General features: G+C 37.2%; 1 protein-coding gene and 1 long non-coding RNA gene across 2 annotated transcripts in view; both read right to left on the bottom strand.

Annotated features, from left to right (window-relative positions):
• Positions 1-21,972, bottom strand: part of LOC143715731 (uncharacterized) — a 436,623-nt gene that overhangs the window by 222,700 nt on the left and 191,951 nt on the right. Inside the window, exon 2 of the long non-coding RNA XR_013195879.1 lies at positions 18,563-18,613. This is a non-coding gene — a long non-coding RNA (uncharacterized LOC143715731). The remainder of the gene's footprint in view (positions 1-18,562; positions 18,614-21,972) is intronic.
• On the bottom strand, positions 572-20,816 carry LOC143715433 (uncharacterized). The gene is made up of 4 exons (XM_077207222.1): positions 20,651-20,816; positions 3,458-3,508; positions 3,043-3,277; positions 572-2,721 (listed from the first exon to the last, which is right to left on the bottom strand). The coding sequence occupies exons 3-4, from the start codon at positions 3,125-3,127 to the stop codon at positions 1,781-1,783; spliced, it is 1,026 nt and encodes a 341-aa protein (XP_077063337.1). The 5' UTR covers positions 3,128-3,277; positions 3,458-3,508; positions 20,651-20,816; the 3' UTR covers positions 572-1,780.

Here is a 21,972-nt window from a genome sequence, read left to right as displayed (position 1 = left end):
CGAAGGACAGTGCTTGATACAGTATAGTGTCCCCATCACTATACTGGGGTGTTATGACCCAACTGGTTTTCCCAGGAGTCTCCCATCCAGGCTCAAACCTGCTTAGCTTCAGTGAGCAACCAGTCTTGGACTACAGGGTGATATTTCTGTTTTACTAGAGACAAAGAACTGCTTTACACTGACAAATGACAAGTCAGAATGACAAGTCAGAAAGTAACAACTCAAAAACAACTTCCACAAAACTATTCTAAAGTTATAAGTACTTTAACTAAAGTTTATTTCACTATACACTTGCTTTATCTGAATCCGTTTATTTAAATTATTAGATCTGTAGAAACCTTTTACTCACAAAATCACAGTCAGTAAAATTGTAATTGTATTTGTTGTTATTGTACAGATGTGTTATTGTATATACGTCTGTTTATGTAATAACAGGCTTTGTGTAACTAAAACAAAAGTAAAAAAAAATATCAGGGAATTGTTTCATATATTAAGAAATAATTTCTCTTTCAGTCTCTTTAAATTTAGGTATTTCTTTCAGTATGTCATGAATCAGAAGGACACAAACAGGTAAAGTGTAGTGGTCTTTATTGAAAGCACTCAGGAACAGTCACGGCAGAAAGGTGGTTTCTGAGTTAATATGGAGATTGAGTGAATGACTGAATTGGTAATTGTTGAATCTCTTATCTGATGTAGAATGGTGAGGAAGGAAACGCTGAAGACGGCAGGCAGACTGGAAGACTGGGATCTCTGAACGGGAATTCTGGAAGCAGGAAAGTATTCGCAACAGGTAAGTAGAGAAGTCTTGGTGGAGAGAGTCAGGAAGGAGATGGTGAGTCGACGAGACCAGACAACTGTGTGAGGGAACTGGTGAGGTTTTTAAGGTGTGAGTGAAGTGAGTGCAGATTGCTGGCAGGTGATGATGACAGGAGCAGATGATTAATACTCCGGTGATGCAGAACGAGTGGGCGGAGTGTAGAGGTCTGGCGCTGATGCTGGTGTATCCGTGACAGAGTAAGCATTCAATCAAAATAATTTGCAATCATTTTCTTTCTTGTTCTCTAATATGCAAGTAAAATAATGACAAATGTTTTTGAAAAAAGAAAAACTTGATGAATTGCACCACATGAAAAAATATGCATTGCATTAACCCTGCTTGCATTTTAATTTCATTATTAAAAATTCAATAATTCATATCATATAATTTGTGTGTGTGTGTGTGTGTGTGTGTGTGTGTGTGTGTGTGTGTGTGTGTGTGTGTGTGTGTGTGTGTGTGTGTGTGTGTGTGTGTGTGTGTGTGTGTGTGTGTGTGTGTGTGTGTGTGTGTGTGTGTGTGTGTGTGAGAAAACAGAACTCCTCCAAGTCTGCAAGTCAAAAAATACATTTATGGTAAGATACTGTACATTTTATTAATTAAATGCATTTATGGTAAGATTATTATATTTTCATGTCAGTCTGTTCATTTTGACCACGAACCATGCGCTGTAACTTTAATTCAGCACGTGCAGCACAGCAGAAATAGACTCGGTGTGGAAACAATCTCTGCGCTGCTGTATAGGCTATACACCGCTCCTGGAACGGATCGCCGGAGCACATCCGCGTGCAGTGTGAACGCTCTAACCTGTTAATGCGGGTGCGGAAAAAATATGCACCACATACGCACTGCAAACGGAGTATATGTGAAACGGGCTTGACACTGACGCTTTTTCTGTACCGGCTACATGCGAGAAGTAGCGGTACGCAAGAAAAAGTGCTTTAACTTTTGTCACACTGATCACAGTTAAATGTTTTTTTCTCCAGAGTGAATGTGCAGATGATAACTGAGACCTGATGAATGAGAAAAACTCTTTCCACACTGAGTGCATGTATACGGTTTCTCTCCAGTGTGAATTCTCATGTGTATGTTAAGGTTTCCTTTCTGTCTGAAACTCTTTCCACACTGAGTGCAATCGTACGGCTTCTCTCCAGTATGAACTCGCTCGTGTGATTTCAGGGATCCAGACTGAGTGAAACTCATGGCACAATATGAGCACTTGAAAGGTTTTTCTCCAGTATGAATTCTTTGGTGCCGTTTCAGATGATCAGGTGCAGTAAAGCTCTTCCCACAGTCAAAGCACACATGAGCTCTCATTTCATTGTGTGTTTTCTGGTGCAGTTTAAAACTGTCCAGCCATAAAAAACTCTTTCCACAGAGAGAACAGACATAAGGCTTCTCATCTGAATGAACTTTCAAGTGTTGTTTTAGTTGTGATGACAAATTAAAACCTTCACCACACTGATCACATTTAAATACTTTTTCTCCAGAGTGAATGAGCAGATGTTTATGGAGAGCTGATCCATCAGAAAAACTCTTTCCACACTGAGTGCATGTATACGGTTTCTCTCCAGTGTGAATTCTCATGTGTATGTTAAGGTTTCCTTTCTGTGTGAAACTCTTTCCACACTTAGTGCATGTATACGGTTTCTTTCCAGTGTGAATTCTCATGTGTGTGTCAAGGTTTACTTTCTGTGTGAAACTCTTTCCACACTGAGTGCATGTATACGGTTTCTTTCCAGTGTGAATTCTCATGTGTGTGTCAAGGTTTACTTTGTGTGAGAAACTCTTTCCACACTGAGTGCAGGTGTGCGTCTTTTGGGATTTTGTTCTCTTGATTGTAAAGTTACGATGTTCCTCCTCCACTTCAATTGTTTCTTGTCTTTGCTCTTTTACGCTCACCTGGTCTAAAATACACAGAAATACAGTTAGAATCAGTTCAAGTGAACACGTATTTAATAGCAACAGAGATCAGATCTGATCAGATTTCACTTTTTGTTTGAATCAGTTCAAGAGAACCCTTATTTAATAATAGCAACAGAGATCAGATCTTTCACTTTTTGTTCCGTCATTCACTTGTTAATATAGTTCAAATATGTTTGACAACTGCTATATACAAGGTTATGATCATTTAGATGTATTTCTCCATCATATATTATCGATAAACTGCTTATTAATTCACATCTACCATAGCAGTCAACAATGAAGAATCAAAAATGGACACCAACCTGTTTGTTCCTCAGTATCTTCATGTTTTATTCCGGATGGTTCTGGATAACTCATGTCTTCAATCTCCTCTTTAATAAACTCCATCTTTAACGGTCACACAGATTTCAGCTTCTACTCTTGGAGTTTGTCCTTCTCTTGTAGGATGATGGGAATATTCCCAGTATTTATTGGTGAATTGTTGTGGGAGGGGCTTCACTGCAGGTGTGAACTGTGATCGCTGTGTTTTTATCCAATCTGCATTTAAAAAGCAGAGAGCCATCATGTTTAACTGAGCTGCTGAAAAACCTCTTTGTCTCCAAAAGTTCCCTGTTTTCAGCTCATTCATTATGGTGATGTCTGAGATCTTCAGTAAATTGGCACATTAAGCACATTTTATTGGTGTCAACAGACTGAAACAAACCACAGCATCATCACCTTTGAAATTTCACTTCAGTTCTTGGCTTTGCTCTTTCTATTTCATCTGGTCTGAAACATATAAAAACATTAAGTTGTTAGAATGATGTAATGTGAAAAATAATGTGAACATATTTGCTGTACAGAGTAAGGCTATATTTTTGTTTGTTTACAATATAACATCATGAAAGAAGCAAGTTCATCTTTGTGTTTGTGTTATATATAAAATATTGCTATATTGCTGGATTAAAATTTACCCAAAATGGATTTATAGTGAAACCCAGAAATCTTATAGGCAACACTTTATTTCGATAGTCCACTTGAGACATTCTACTAACCAGTGGTGGACGAAGTACACATACGATGTACTTGAGTTAAAGTAAAGATACTCAAGGTAAAATATTACTCAAGTAAAAGTAAAAGTGCTGCCTTTAAACATTCACTTAAGTAAAAGTACAAAAGTATTTGCCTTCAAATGTACTTAAGTATCCAATTACTGATTTTTATATGGCTGTAATGTCCTATTATAATTTGTCACAAGACTCTTGCTTAACTCAGTCTACGTGAAGACTAATGTCACTCTTGGTACACCAATCTATCAACAAAATGACATTAATTAGTATATATATATATATATATATATATATAATGGCTTTGTGCAGTTTTATGTGAATGTATCATAACTGTAGGATGTTAATAATTATGACCATAGACGCTCGAGAAAAATATATACAGTATATATATATATATATATGTATACAATATATATATACACACAATACTGTAAATGTATTATACCTTATGGGAACAGTCCCCCTCCCTCCAAAATTAAACAAAAAATGTATTCAATTAAAAAAAAAAAAAAAAAAAAAAAAAAAAATTATATATATATATATATATATATATATATATATATATATATATATATATATATATATATATATATATATATATATATATATATATATACACACACACTCACCTAAAGGATTATTAGGAACACCCGTTCAATTTCTCATTAATGCAATTATCTAATCAACCAATCACATGGCAATTGCTTCAATGTATGTAGGGGTGTGGTCCTGGTCAAGACAATCTCCTGAACTCCAAACTGAATGTAAGAATGGGAAAGGAAGGTGATTTAAGCAATTTTGAGCGTGGCATGGTTGTTGGTGCCAGACGGGCCGGTCTGAGTATTTCACAATCTGCTCAGTTACTGGGATTTTCACGCACAACCATTTCTAGGGTTTACAAAGAATGGTGTGAAAAGGAAAAAAACATCCAGTATGCGGCAGTCCTGTGGCCGAAAATGCCTTGTTGATGCTAGAGGACAGAGGAGAATGGGCCAACTGATTAAAGCTGATAGAAGAGGTACAACCGAGGTATGCAGCAAAGTATTTGTGAAGCCACAAAACGCACAACCTTGAGGCGGATGGGCTACAACAGCAGAAGACCCCACCGGGTGCCACTAATCTCCACTGCAAATAGGAAAAAGAGGCTACAATATGCAAGAGCTCACCAAAATTGGACAGTTGAAGACTGGAAAAATGTTGCCTGGTCTGATGAGTCTCGATTTCTGTTGAGACATTCAGATGGTAGAGTCAGAATATGGCTTAAACAGAATGAGAACATGGATCCATCATGCCTTGTTACCACCTTGCAGACTGGTGGTGGTGGTGGTGTAATGGTGCGGGGGATGTTTTCTTGGCACACTTTAGGCCCCTTAATGCCAATTGGGCATCGTTTAAATGCCACGGCCTACCGGAGCATTGTTTCTGACCATGTCCATCCCTTTATGGCCACCATGTACCCATCCTCTGATGGCTACTTCCAGCAGGATAATGCACCATGTCACAAAGCTTGAATCATTTCAAATTGGTTTCTTGAACATGACAATGAGTTCACTGTACTAAAATGGCCCCCACAGTCACCAGATCTCAACTCAATAGAGCATCTTTGGGATGTGGTGGAACGGGAGCTTCGTGCCCTGGATGTGCATCCCACAAATCTCCATCAACTGCAAGATGCTATCCTATCAATATGGCCCAACATTTCTAAAGAATGCTTTCAATGCCACGTAGAATTAAGGCAGTTCTAAAGGCGAAAGGGGGTCAAACACAGTATTAGTATATATATATATATATATATATATATATATATATATATAAAATCATTGGCAACGCGATTTGTTTGGAACTATTGAAAACGAATCACATCCCGCGTGGCGGCAAGATCACTATGATTGTTATTGTTGTTAATATTATTTTATAAAGTATGTAACGTAAGATAAAAGGAGTTTTATCAGTACGTGTGACGAAGCATTTTCTGCAACAGCTCCAGTTCTCCTATGCACAGTGTAAACATTAGTGTCTGAATTCACTCACTTAATTTTGTTCACTCCTTGCTGATATAGTGCACTCAAATGCCATACACTATATAGGGATTAGTGAATGTGTGAACAAGTGAGCGGTTTCGGGCACAGGTACTTTGTCGCAACCGTCTATGTTCGCAACTATCATAATGGCTCTGGTTCGCACTTGGTAGATTCAAGTTCAAAAGAAAGCGTGCGCGCTGTACTGTGATTGGTGGCTCGTTTGACAAGTTACGTTTTTATCCACTCATAAATATAAAGGAACGACTGATTTTGAAAATGTAGTAGAGTAAAAAGTAAGATAATTGACTTTGAAATGTAGTGGAGTTAAAGTAAAAGGCTCCCCAAATTTAAATACTTCAGTAAAGTACAGATATGCAAAAAAAGCTAATTAAGTACAGTAACGAATTATATTTACTTCATTACTGATAATCATCTTGACATTGATTGGTTTGTAAATGGACGTGCGTCTCTCTCTCTCATCCTCTCCGAACATATTTGGAAGTGTCTGCATTTTTTTGCGTTTTTTTCCAGTTGACTTCTTATGATGTCATCAGACCATACTTCAATTAAAAACCTTGTCTCCTCCTCTCCCCATGTCAGGCTCATTTTTCCTTCCAACTTCTATTTGTTCGGCTATTCGGGAACCACCGGGACTTCCTGTAAAAGGTCTGAAAGTCCAGACCATACAGAAATGCTTTCACACTAGAAACGAACCAAACCTTTGTTCAGTTTGATCCGGGCCGAGACTACCTCTTTTCGTCGGACCAAATTTCATCTCTTTGATCCGGACCGTGACTTGTATGACATCATGGATGTCTTGAACATTATAAAATCACTTTTACACACACAGAATGACTATCAAAAGGTACAAATTTATTAAAACCTGTTAACACAGTCAAAAGTAACAAAGTGCGTGAGAAGAATATCAATAAATATTGCACATCAACAGCCAAACGATTTATAGTTCAATTAAATTTATGTTAACAGTTCAGTTAACATTGATCAATATAACCTGAATTTAAGACCAAATTAGGCTTTTTTTTCTTTCTTTTTTTTGCATATTGGATTCAAATCCAGATTCAAAACACATCTGTTTAGCTGTGCATTTACTGAATGACCACTGTGACACTGAACATCCAACTATTATGTATCATATTTTATTCTTTTTATAACTGGTTTAATTATCCTTGTTTTTACTTTTGGTACGATTTTGTTTATCTTTGGTTAGGACTGTCTGGTTGGAAGAGTTGAGAGAATTGGGAAGTGAGTTTACACACACACTCAGACATGAGTTTGGGACAGCCGTCCTGCAGGCTGGTGTATTACTTATGCATATGTTGTGATTATTTTATCATTACTATAATTCCTTTTCTATGTAAAGCACTTTGAATTACCATTGTGTATGAAATGTGCTATAAATAAACTTGCCTATATCATCTGTCACCAAAAAAAACACAACACTATAGAATTATGTATTGGTATTAACTAGGTAATTGTATTAAATACTGTACCAACTCATTCAAGCACACAAAGGTAACAAGTAAACCAAATTTAACTTTAAACTATTACTATAAATCCATAACCTTTGTAGCATTAATTTCATGTTATCACTGTAAAGCAGCTGTAAAACTATCAGTATTGTAAAAAGCTCTTCATAAATAAAGATGACTTGACTATGATATGAACCGATATAATTTAGGGTTGTATTCATGTGTAAATATTGGTTTGGATTACTTCTAGTCAAGTCATCTTTATTTATATAGCGCTTTTTACAATACAGATTATTTCAAAGCTGCTTTACAATGATAACAGGAAAATAATGCAACAAAGTTTGTTTCGGCTGTACAGCAGATGTAGAAGAAAATAGTGTCGTAGTCCAGCTTAAGCAAGTTCAGTGATGGTTCATATATTTTTGAAGCTTGAAAATTTTGATTATCTAGACTGTAAATGGATCAACAAAAAATTATGATAATATTAAAAATATCTTCATTTGTGTTCCGACCATGGACAAAAGTCTTGTGAGTTTGGAACAACATGAGGGCGAGTAAATTATTTTTTTGTGAACTGTTCCTTTAAGAAATGGAAGACCAAGAAAGACGACTCCTTTCCAAAGTTGGTTTGAGTTCTGCAATGAATAAGACGGACATAAATGATTTAAATATAATGTGAAAAAGAAGGCATACTGTTGCATAGAAATTAGTGCTGGGCAACGATTAATCGTGATCAATCATATCCAAAATAAAATGTTGTGTTTACATAATACATGTGTGTGTACTGTGCATAATTATTTTATATACAGTATATATATAAATATACACATATGCATGTATATATTTAAGAATGTGTAATTTATATATAAAATATATATATAGTATAAATGATGTATAAATATATATTCAGTGTATACATGCAAATATTTCTTAAATATATACATTCATGTGTATGTATACAAAATAATTATACACAGTACCCACACATATATTATATAAAGTAAACAGGCAGGAGACAACAGAAAAATTTTCTAAAAATAAACAAAACAAAAAAAAAAGAATAATTAAGCAATCCTAGGTCTCTGGCTTTGTACAAAAATACAAACATGGTTTTACCCTTAATTAAAAAACATTTGATAACAACAAGGAATTTGAACCTTTCCTTACCATAAACCGTCTTTTCCTCTTGTCTGAAGAAGCTGAGAAAATCCTCGGGCAGAAGTCGCCTGTGTCAATTACTCCCGGCGCAGGCAAAATGAACATACGCATTGCAAGTCGGAAATATTACATGCAAAACATTAACTTTAACAATTATCACTTCAACAGCATCAAAATAATTCAACCTTTCTTTACATATTGCCATTTAATTTCGTTAAGGGAAACTAAATCGGGTTAATAAAAATAATTAAATGTAAATATGTTGATATCCCTCTATCAACATACTTAAAAAAAAAAAAATTGTAAACATGACATAAGAAACCAACTATATTAAAAGTGTCTCTTCAGTTCAATAAAACTCCTCCCGCTTTCTACCCCTGCTCATGTGCATTTGTTATTATCGGAGCCGGCCAACTTTATCGTGTGTAGCTATGTCTACCGAGGTGGGTAATAGTACACATTGAGGGCGGCGTGTGTGTTTATGTCGAATTGCCGTAAAGCAGTTTGTGTTTCGCGCTCGTTCTCACTTCTCACGAGACTTCCTATTTCCAACTTACCGGGACGTTAATCCTCATGTTGCAAGGTTGATTTTCCGCCTGGGAACGCTGGGGGGAGCGGGGAAAGTCACCATTCTCACCAGAACAGGTTATTAAACCATCCAAATGATTTCTAAACGGTTTTATTAAGTTGAAATAGTTGCCGAATGCCCCTTTAATTTATTATCTTTACTTACCATAAACCCACTCGCTTCCACCTGAAGACGCCGAGAAAATGGCGGCTTCTATCACTGGGGTCGTCCGTGTTGTTAACGTGAAAAGCTCTTTTATATGCTCTGTAAATGCATGCTCCCGCGTCTTTCACGTCCGCGTTCCCAACCCAGCAGTGTTGTGTTACAGATTAAGAACGATTATCTGAAATATCAAAATAATATAGAATTCATAGACAATTGGAAAAGTTTTTGGGGCAAACCTGACCGGTTGAAAAGAGATTAAATTCATCCCTCCTGGGATGGTGTTGCTGTTCTCTCTAGTAATTTGGCTCATAGTCTTAGAGATAAAACATGACAATCTGGGGCTCAGGTCAGGAAACAGACAAACTGGCTAAACTGACCGTCTGCTAGCGGCCTCGCGTCACCAAGGTCAGATAAACCCTGGCTAAAACAAAACGATACACTACTTTAAATGAGTCCACCCCCCAAGATTACTGTTATAAACATGAAACTCTCCTGAAAGGCAAAGGGGGAGGTGTTGCTGTAATTTATAGTAATATTTTAAAAACCACTAAGAAATCTAGTTTTAAATATACTTCTTTTGAAGTGTTGGTGCTTAATGTATATATATATATATATATATATATATATATATATATATATATATATATATATATATGTATATATATATATATATATATATATATATAGTGTAAACCATAAATCACGTTTGAAAATTCTGCTGGCAACTGTATACAGGCCACCAGGGCACCATACAGACTTTATCAAAGAATTTGCTGACTTTCTATCAGAATTAGTATTGACTGCAGATAAAGTCCTAATTGTTGGTGATTTTAATATACATGTAGATAATGGAAAAGATGCATTGGGATTGGCATTTTAAGACATTCTTAACTCTATTGGAGTTAGACAACACGTGTCAGGACCTACTCATTGTCGTAATCATACTCTAGATCTAATATTATCACATGGAATCAATGTTGATGCTGTTGAAATTCTGCAGCAGAGCGACGACATCTCAGATCATTATCTAGTCTCATGTCAATTACATTTAGCCAAGGCTGCAAAGCCAACTCCGTGTTACAAGTATGTTAGACCTATCACTTCTGCCACTTAAGATTGCTTTATCAATAATCTTCCTAATCAGTTTCATCATCTCAGCATCCCAGATAGCTTAGAAGAACTTTGATATTGCAACAGAAACTTTTAACTCTCTCCTTTCCAGCACTTTAGACACAGTTGCTCAGTTGCGCTTAAAGAAGATTAAAGAAAATAGTCCAACGCCATGGTACAACGAGCACACCCGGGCCCTTAAGAGAGCAGCCAGAAAAATGGAGCGCAACTGGAAGAAAACAAAACTAGAGGTATTTCGGATTTCATGGAAGGAGAGCTGGATTGCTTACAGAGAGGCTTTAAAAGCTGCTAGATCTGCTTATTTTTCAACCCTATTAGAAGAAAATAAACATAATCCTAGGTATTTATTTGAAAAAGTGGCTACACTAACGAAAAAGAAAGCTTCAAGCCCAGAAGTTTCCAAGAAACACAGCAGTAATGACTTTATGAACTTCTTCACTTATAAGATTGATAATATTAGGGACAAAATTATAACTATGCAACCGTCTACTACAGCATCGCATCAGGGAGTGCATTATAGTCTCCCTGAGGTAAAATTTGATTCATTCATTGCCATAGGAGAGGAAGAATTTTGCAAACTCATTAATTCATCTAAATCGACAACATGTATGTTAGACCCTATACCGACTAAACTATTGAAAGAGATGCTTCCAGAAGTCATAGATCCTCTTCTTAACATCATTAATTCGTCTTTGTCTCTAGGATATGTACCAAAAACCTTTAAGCTGGCTATGATTAAACCACTTGTTAAAAAAACACAACTTGATCCTACAGAATTAGTCAATTACAGGCCGATCTCAAATCTACCTTTTCTATCAAAGATATTAGAAAAAGCAGTATCCTCACAACTGTGTTCCTTTCTTGAAGGAAATGATATCTGGGAAGATTTCCAGTCAGGATTTAGACCGCACAATAGCACTGAGACATCTCTCATTAGAGTCACAAATGATTTGCTCTTATCATCCGATCGTGGTTGTATCTCTCTATTAGTGCTACTCAATCTTAGTGCTGCATTCGACACCATTGACCACAACATTCTCTTAAATAGACTGGAAAACTATGTTGGCATTAGTGGAATTGCACTAGCATGGTTTAAATCATATTTAACTGACCGCTATCAGTTTGTAGCAGTAAATGAAGAGATGTCTTATCGATCACAAGTTCAGTATGGCGTACCACAAGGCTCAGTTATCGGACCGCTGCTGTTCACTCTGTACATGCTACCTTTAGGAGATATCATTAGGAAACATGGAATTAGCTTTCACTGTTATGCTGATAATACTCAGCTCTATATTTCTTCCAAACCTAACGAAACTCACCAATTCACAAAATTATCGGAATGCATAGTTGATATAAAAAATTGGATGACTAGATTCCTACTACTAAATTCTGAAAAAACCGAGATTCTAATTATTGGACAAAAAACTTCCACACATAATAACCTAGAATACCGTCTAACACTTGATGGCAGCTCTGTTATGTCTACGTCGTCAGTTAGGAACCTGGGTGTGCTCTTTGATACCAATCTTTCATTTGAAAGTCACGTGTCTAGTATCTGTAAAACCGCATTTTTCCATCTTAAAAATATATCTAAATTACGTCATATGCTCTCATTGACAAACGCGGAACAACTAGTTCATGCGTTCATGACATCAAGGCTAGGGATGCAGCGATTACCGGATTTCACAATTAACCGCGCTTTAAAACGTCACGGTTAATTAATCTTAAAGACTATGCTACACCGAGTGTTCTGCACGGAACGGAACTTTTGCACCAAACGAAAACAAGGTTACACCAGCGGTGCACCAGCTTAATGCCGTGCTCGTCAACCACTATGGCAGGGGGACTAGCAGCGACGCTCTATTTCCACCGAAAAAACGCCTTAAGGGCCTGTTCACAGATCGCGTCTTTTGCGCGCTCAAGTTCGTTATTTCAAATGTAAGCGTGCGGCATGCGCGCTCATAAGGGAAGCGACGCGCTCGTTTTTTCCAAGCGCGTGCGCGCCGCATCGAGATAAAAACATCTCTACTTTTCAAAATGCCGCAAGCGCACCTTAGGTCAAGTGACAAGAACCAACACAGCAACGACAGACGCCTCCGGAGCGCAACCGCCCTAGCGCTTTGGAAAAAGGAGAACGTGGCGTGCAACTTTCAGCTTTCAGTGCAACGTAAAAAAAACAACAACCAAAAAACAGCGGAATGTTTTGGTTACCCAAGTCTGTGGAAAACAGAATGTGACGTGCTCTCAAGAGTTTCAGTCAGTGAACATTTAACTTAATATCCTATTGCTTTCTCCTGTAAATGTTAGGCTTTGTAGTTTTAATATGCCCGGTGTAAAACACTAACATAAGATCAGGGCCGTGTAGACTTCTAGGACTACCAATTAACTGCATTTCAGTTATTAATAACACTACATGAGAGATGTTCTCAGTTTCTTTCTATAATTTTTACTTAAACTTCAAACAAACAAACCAAAATAATGAGATTATAATAGATGATTTTCTAAAGGCACATGTAAAATTTGGATTAATAATTTAAAAAAAGAGTATTAAAATAAGTACAATAATATTGGAGTGGATAACATGTGGACTATATTTGTTTTCTTTTAAAAGAAATACATAGTTAATATTTAGCTTACATTTAATTCAATAGAGCCAAATACTTTGGTATTCTTATTTTCATTGGGATTTATTATCCCTTTATTTGTTTTTAAGTCAAATACCAACAAGATATTGTTTTCATGTTATCAAGTTTTCTACCTCAGGTTGAAAATAAATTTAGAACAAACTAAACACTTAATCATTTTGTGATCTATTTCAATCAAAGAGCCCTGCAGCCATTGACTTAATTTGTTATTTTAAAAGAAAAATGCTGGATGTTTACAAAGCACTTCTCTTTAATTCCAAAGGAAGAGATTGATTATCGTTTGTCATTTTATAATTTTGTACTGTGTTGTGGCAAATAACACATGAAAATCTAGTGTTGAGTGTTCATGTGATATTATACATATAGTGTTGTGAAATTAATTGATGCATAATAATCGTGATAATCGTTAAATCGTGATTATTTCTCAGACAATAATCGTACTTACAAAATCTTTAATCGTTGCATCCCTAATCAAGGCTAGATTATTGTAATGCTCTACTGGGTGGTTGCCCTGCACGCTTAATAAACAAACTGCAGCTAGTTCAAAACGCAGCCGCTAGAGTTCTTACCAGAACCAGGAAGTACGACCATATTAGCCCGGTTCTGTCAACACTGCATTGGCTCCCTATTAAACATCGTATAAATTTTTAAGTATTGCTGAATACTTACAAAGCACTAAATGGTTTAGCTCCCAAGTACTTGAGCGAGCTCTTAACGCCCCTTAAATCCTGATGTACTCGTTACATCATAAGAAGAATGGCATCTACGCTAATTTAAGTGTCTTTGTTTATCCCGAGGTTTTCCCACAGCCTGCCGGATCCAGGCCGTTTCCAGATCTGACGAAGGACTTTCGCCTGGACCCCATGACAATGCATTGCTGAAGTGCCAACTAGCCCCTCCCTATGGAGGATCCCTATACCACTCTACAGATAAATCGTTGTGGAATTTTTTGGTTCGCGTACCTACCCGAAGTGATGAGATAAAATTCTGCATCAAAATTTATAGACAAGACAAGTCGTTTGTTTAGGCATGGTTTGTAAGAATTACAAACCTGCGCACATATAATCAAACGCACATAACTATAGAATCAATTCTTAATGCGCATGTGAACGCCATCAGCGTCTATCACAGGTTCACGTTTAAAGTCTGTTTAGAGAGAACGGTGTCGTCTTAGCGGCCCCTAATTTAATAACAAATGATCATTTAGACGGAAGTGAATCAATCAAAACTAACTTTAGCTGGAAAAAACATTTTTCAAGAACCACTATAAAACTAAACCAATCTCTGTTACCTTAAATTATATGTTAATCTCTGTAAAGCTGCTTTGAAACAATCTACATTGTTAAAAGCGCTATATGAGGATGACTTGACTTGACTAGGGCTGGGTACCGACCGAATTGCCTCGATACTACCGAGTATCGAAACATGTCTTGTTTTTCGGTACCAAGTTTCGGTACCTAAGTGGTTAATCTCGTCAACGTCAGTGAAACAATAAACATGCAGCATGATTGGCTGTGGCGGAAAAAACACTAGTTTACGCCCAGAGACGTGCCTCGTCGCACGTGAGCCTGTAGTGTGTGTGTGTGTAAGCGTAAGCATCCAACCCAGATAGATAGAAAATATGTGGAAATAATCAAAAGTGTACCTTTGTACCCGACTCGATGCCATAAGCACACGATGCAATATTTTCGACAAGATAATTGCTGCCAAGACCGGTAACACAGTAAATCTACACTTAAAAGCGCACAGAATACACTCGAGAGTATAAAAGTTTATCCGCCTTCGACTACAAGAACTGGAGCACGTCACATATAAACCAAAACTCAGCGTATAGGCTACTTGCCTCACAGACATGAGAAATAGTTATATATACAGGTCCTTCTCAAAAAATTAGCATATTGTGATAAAGTTCATTATTTTCCATGATTTGATGATAAAAATTAAACTTTCATATATTTTAGATTCATTGCACACCAACTGAAATATTTCAGGTATTTTATTGTTTTAATACTGATGATTTTGGCATACAGCTCATGAAAACCCAAAATTCCTGTCTCAAAAAATTAGCATATTTCATCCGACCAATAAAAGAAGTGTTTTTAATACAAAAAAAAAAAAGTCAACCTTCAAATAATTATGTTCAGTTATGCACTCAATAGTCAATACTTGGTCTGGAATCCTTTTGCAGAAATGACTGCTTCAATGCGGCGTGGCATGGAGGCAATCAGCCTGTGGCACTGCTGAGGTGTTATGGAGGCCCAGGATGCTTCGATAGCGGCCTTAAGCTCATCCAGAGTGTTGGGTCTTGCGTCGCTCAACTTTCTCTTCACAATATCCCACAGATTCTCTATGGGGTTCAGGTCAGGAGAGTTGGCAGGCCAATTGAGCACAGTAATACCATGGTCAGTAAACCATTTACCAGTGGTTTTGGCACTGTGAGCAGGTGGCAGGTCGTGCTGAAAAATGAAATCTTCATCTCCATAAAGCTTTTCAGCAGATGGAAGCATGAAGTGCTCCAAAATCTCCTGATAGCTAGCTGCATTGACCCTGCCCTTGATAAAACACAGTAGACCAACACCAGCAGCTGACATGGCACCCCAGACCATCACTGACTGTGGGTACTTGACACTGGACTTCAGGCATTTGGGCATTTCCTTCTCCCCAGTCTTCCTCCAGACTCTGGCACCTTGATTTCCGAATGACATGCAAAACTGAGCAACAGTCCAGTGCTGCTTCTCTGTAGCCCAGGTCAGGCGCTTCTGCCGCTGTTTCTGGTTCAAAAGTGGCTTGACCTGGGGAATGCGGCACCTGTAGCCCATTTCCTGCACACGCCTGTGCACGGTGGCTCTGGATGTTTCTACTCCAGACTCAGTCCACTGCTTCCGCAGGTCCCCCAAGGTCTGGAATCGGTCCTTCTCCACAATCTTCCTCAGGGTCCGGTCACCTCTTCTCGTTGGGCAGCGTTTTTTTGCCACACTTTTTCCTTCCCACAGACTTCCCACTGAGGTGCCTTGATACAGCACTCTGGGAACAGCCTATTTGTTCAGAAATTTCTTTCTGTCTTACCCTCTTGCTTGAGGGTGTCAATGATGGCCTTCTGGACAGCAGTCAGGTCGCCAGTCTTACGCATGATTGCGGTTTTGAGTAATGAAACAGGCTGGGAGTTTTTAAAAGCCTCAAGAATCTTTTGCAGGTGTTTAGAGTTAATTAGTTGATTCAGATGATTAGGTTAATAGCTTGTTTAGAGACCCTTTTCATGATATGCTAATTTTTTGAGACAGGAATTTTGGGTTTTCATGAGCTGTATGCCAAAATCATCAGTATTAAAACATTAAAAGACCTGACATATTTCAGTTGGCGTGCAATGAATCTAAAATATATGAAAGTTTAATTTTTATCATTACATTATGGAAAATAATGAACTTTATCACAATATGCTAATTTTTTGAGAAGGACCTGTATGTTCAAAATATGTCTACTTTTAAACGAAACAATTAGAAAGAAATAGTTTGATTACCTAATCCATATAGGCGCGCGCGCATTCACTACTGGAGGGATGACGAGTCAGCATCGCAAATTCGCAATAATCATCTTTGCAGCCAACACGTTTAGTAAACACTTGTTCATTAATAAACAATTAAAATATCTCCTTGCTATCGTTTCCCGACACATCCATAATCATTAGGCTACTTTTGCCAGTGCTTTGCGCAAGCTTCACGTGTGCTGAGCCCGAGGCATATATCCCGCACCCCAGTAGACTATATTTAATTCAATTCACATTTATTTGTATAGCATTTTTCACAATACATATCGTTTCAATGGAGCTTTACAGAAAATGCATGTGTCTAAATTACAATTTAGAGTGATCTGTTATCAGGGGTGACTGTGTGTAATGCATTTCAATTAATTTTCATTCAGTTTCATTGTTAAACAATGCATTAAGTTAAGGCAGAAACAATGAGCTCATTGAAGTAAAGAATACATGTTGTTAAATGATTAGGAAACATAGAAAAGTTTAGCATTGGTGCTTTTTTACAGACTCAAAATATGAGTGTAAAAAAGTCAAACTGAAAAAAATAAAAGTTTTTTTTTTAGGTAATGTTTTATTGATAAAATTGGTATCGAAAAAAGTGTCGTTCAGGAACCGGTATCGAAGTCAAGGTATCGGTATCGGTACCGGTATCGAAAATTTTGTTACGATACCCAGCCCTAGACTTGACTTACAGCAGTTAGCCTGAACAAATCAATAAGACATAACGGTGGATTGTGGAAAGCGAGGAAAGCATTCGGTCGCCTCGCTCCATTGACTACTGGAACAGCTGATTTTCGGCTGCATCGCTTGAAAATCAGCTGTTCCAGTGTTAAGTCAAAGGGAGCGAGGCGTCTTAATGCTTTTCGCCGTTCTAGTAGGATCGCGCCGCATAGGTCATAATAATTATATCGGGTTTACGTTGGCTCACGGTCGGCGAACATTTCGGGTTTACGTTGGCTCATGGTCGGCAATCATTCTAATGCCACCATTTTCCCGACATCTTGCCGATTAGCTACCGATCTCCATAAGACATCTTACCGAGGCACTTTATGTCGAGCAGGCACACGCGCCCCAACAAGAGCTAAATTATTGTCTGGGTATCCTCAGTCACATACCAAATATAATTTTGGACACAAGAGGGATGTATGGTCCTATGTATGATTTTGTGTTTAAACTAAACTATCACTCGAGGAGCCCCTCCCCACACAGACAGACACACACACAGACACACACACACAGAGTGGCAGGGTGCATTCTCTCTGTCAGAGAGAGAGAGACAGAGGGAGAGAAAATGCTCAGAATCCACATTCAAACCAAAATATCTGATTTCATGTTGGTCGGAGCTAATGACTGTAACTTAGAAAGTTGTTCGGCTTGACGAGAACAATATACACGCCAAGTTTTGTAACTGTAGGTAAAACTAAGTAAGTTGTAACAAACTTTGTGTCCTTTAATAGTCATAAATTAATTTCCTTGCCACGGCCAAACCGTTCGAGATATTAAAAATCCGTCCGCAATTTAGCATCCTCAATGTCTTGACTTCACGCTGACCGAGTTTGGTGACAATTGAATGAATTGCCATGGAGGAGAAGTTAAAATTTGGAAAGTTGTTCGGCCCGATGAGATCTATGGGTGTATTGAGTTTCATATTAATTCATGCAAGCGTTTTTGATATATGGACCAAGTTTTCAGACCTCGTTCAAGGGACTCTAGTACACCTATATAGTGTTTATATTACTCTAGTACACCAGCCATGTCAACGAAACAAATTAATGAAAATTAGCTTATCAATGCATATCTATATTCGCAACTACAATATCTTGTAGAACTTTAAAAAAAAAAAAAAATGTTAAATTATGCTGGGCAAATGAGAAGCCGGCGGGGACTCAACCTCCACGAACAGTTTTTAATGTTTTATCAGACAATAACTACTCAAGATTTTGCTTTAGTATAATTTCGGGACTATTAGGGCCGGATTTAGATTTCAGGACTTTCCCGAATTTTTCGGGACGTCTGGACACCCGATAGTGTCAACAGGCTAAAACAAACTACAGCATCATCACCTTTGAAATTTCACTTCAGTTCTTGTCTTTGCTCTTTCACTTCCATCGGGTCTAAAACATTAAAACATATTAAGTTATTAGAATAAGTTACAGGTTGATAAATGTGAATTTTCAAGTGAACCCTGATTTAATAACAGAAAACAAGTGAGATCTGTTTATCAAATATTATATTTTTGATGTACCAAAAGTTAGTTTTGTCATCCTCTTGTTAAAGTAACACCAGGTAACTTTTGCTCTCGGGGTCCCCCTACAGTTTGGAAACAGTATTGTCCTCTACTACTGTCGTAAACTCTGTCATCGTGCATTTGACAACCATGATAGCCCTGAAAACTGTAGGAGGAGGTCAAATGCAGGTGTTCTGCTTGCATCGCGTGTGAAATGTCTTCATCCCAGGTACAGTGGCATATATTTCAGCATGTCATATGAACATAATTTCATGGGTTTTATTTTTTTTCTAACGACAAATGATCGCGATGATCACGTTTACAAGCAAGTGTAATTACAGTAGCCTAGTCTATTGGTTACCGTTTTACTGAAGCTATATGATACTTCAATGCAATGTTTGAGTGGTAGATAATAACCATATATCGTCAATATTATAATATCAAGCTACCATAAATAAATCTGCAAATTTTACAAATCGATTTGCATTATAGCTTGAGGCAAGACAAATAATCATTACCTGATTCATGAAGATAAACGGAGGATAAGATAGCTTTCCTGACATAGTCAGGCAGACAAAAAAACACCCCAGACTACGGGGTGTCATTGGTTGATGCGTTAAATGTTACCCAGATACAATAGTGCTATTTTCTGATTGGCTAACAACACCAGACGAACAACACCAGAGGAGACGCGCTTGAATTCATGCCTGTTCCACAGTGAGAGCGGCGCGGCCAGAGTTTTGGGCGCTGCGGCATATTAAATATATTAAAAATAGTTTTTCAGCGTGAGAAATACAATGTGTGGCGGGAGAGCGTGACAAAAGACCGAAATGAGTGACTGTCACGCTCAATGCGTGACACTTGACAGCCCTGCGATTTTAAGGAAGTGGGGGTGGTGGTGGAAGTGACGTATATGCCGTAAAGCAGTCGAGTTTTGTAGTTCTCTTTGTTCGCCGGTTACTACCCGAAACCCGAAGTTTAAAAGTACAATTAAAAACGCTACAGACCCCGTCAGGCTATGGCAGACGTGTCATTCAACCTATTGTAAGTCGATGTACCATCACAAGAGACTTGGAAATATATTATGAAGGTTGAAAAGTTACCTGGTGTTACTTTAATAGTCCAAATGTGAATGACAACTGCTGTACAAAATTATTTGCTTATTTTTCACAGCTCTTATGACTGGCATCTAACAATATTAAGCATTTGAACTAATTGGAAAAATTCATAGAATTAGCCATGACTTTTACGTTGAAAATGTTTTGTGTAAAAAAATAACTATAGAATTAAACAAGAGAATCTGGTTATTTATAATAGACTAAATGTTTTGTCTTTGAACTTTCATTTTACAAATCAAATTGGACACCAGTGAATTTTGTCCAAAAAGTCTTAAATAGCAGATTTCACCCAGCAACACAAATGAACCACATCTGCAGTTTATAGACAGAGGAAATAAACACACTTCAAATTCACTCTTTCAGCTGAAGGATGCATTAGAAAAGACACATTAATTACCGTCCTCCCTAACAGTAACTGCAATTCATCTAATACACAGGTCATAGATATGGCTATAAACATACATTAACATCGAAATGAATGCTAAACATATTTTAACAACGACTTAATCCACCAAAATTATACGTGGAGCTTTTTTTTAAGCGTTAAAAAAAGTTTAAAAAAAATACATCAAACTGTTAGCAGAAAAACGCATACATAACCTTATTCGGATTTTGTGGCACTTCCATAATATAAACTCAAAACTTCACTTAATTGTAACGAGGCTTCAGCAAATTGGGGATCATTTGCAGCTTTATTGTAATCTTGGTCGTACAATCAGGGTCAATAACCAGCAAACACAACAGTAGACACAAAGCAACTCGTAATCCGTAAACAGGCATAAGTTTAGGTCAGGCAGCAAACTTACATAAATCAGTCCACAATAGAAACAGTCCAGGGCAGGAAGCAAAGAATCACGAAGAGAATAAACAGTCCAAGAGTAATCCACGGGAAGACAAAACCACAGGCAGAAACGCTCAGAGATGTTCACCAGGGCAAAACAAAACGAGGATCTTCTTCTTCATCTGTGTTTTTTTATTTTTTGCAAACAAAGTGCATTACCGCCATCTTCTGGATTGAGGTGTAAACTCATTGGGATGTTTATATTAAAAAAAATTTAAAAAAAATAAAATAAAACCTAAATCTTGAGTTTCTTTTATAAAGATCATAACATCCTTAATTATAGATTGTGTGCCAGGCAAACTAAATATGTTTTCTGTTGTCTTCTCTAGTTCTTTTCTTTTTTTTCAGAGTACTTTCTACTCATCAAGAGTATGTTTTACATTTCCCACTTCTCCACAATGAATACATAATCAAGTCTGGTGTTTTTCTATTAACTTCAGGCAGCTAATTCATCGTGTGTTCCCTATTCTCAACCTTGTAAGCATATTTTCCTCCTGTCGTCTTATACTGTTCTTTTTATCCATCACTTCTTTCTGAATGCTGTATAAATGTCTTCATTTCTCTTCCTGATCCCATATATCCTGCCACATTTGTATCTTTAATGATAACTTTAATTTCTAATTTGCTAAGTGGAACTTGTATATTTATATTCTCTGCCTTCTTTTGCTAATGTATCCAGCTTTTCATTTCCCTCAATACCCACATGCGCTGGAACCCAGGTAAACTGTAAAAAAATTTGTTGAGTTAATCTAAAAGTGAATCTAAAAATGAGTTGATTTATTTAATCTAAAAGATCTTGCTTACATATAGATTTCCACTCTGAATACTTGATAGAGAGGACATGAATCTGATCAGATTACTATCATATCAACTTCCTCTAATCCATTGCAGTGCTAAAATAATGGCCATTATTTCAACTGAGAAGACTGAGAGGGGATCTGGAGTTGTTTTTTGGATGTTAATGTTGTATTTTGGGATGAATACAGCTGCACCCGTCTTGCCAGTTATTGGATCTTTGGATACATCTGTGTAAATCTGTATTGAGTCATCATACCTGGTTTCTATATAGCCTATAGAACAGTTTTAGAACATTTATTATACAGAGCCTTTGGATGGCAATTTTTCTTATAGGTCAACAATATTCTTTCACAAACCTAATGTGAACGTGAGAAAAGTGTCTATGACAAGTCAGAAAGATACAACTCAAAAACAACTTCCAATAAATGTCACAGAACACGAGTTAATTTCACAGTGTCTATGAAAAAAAATCTTTAATGTATGTATTCA

The sequence above is a fragment of the Siphateles boraxobius genome, unplaced genomic scaffold (genome assembly GCF_051911475.1).
Source record: "Siphateles boraxobius isolate OS27281-9 unplaced genomic scaffold, OSU_SipBor_1 6, whole genome shotgun sequence".
Lineage (NCBI taxonomy): Eukaryota > Metazoa > Chordata > Actinopteri > Cypriniformes > Leuciscidae > Siphateles > Siphateles boraxobius.
Note: the sequence above shows the minus strand (reverse complement) of the source record. Positions and strands in the feature narration are given on the sequence as shown.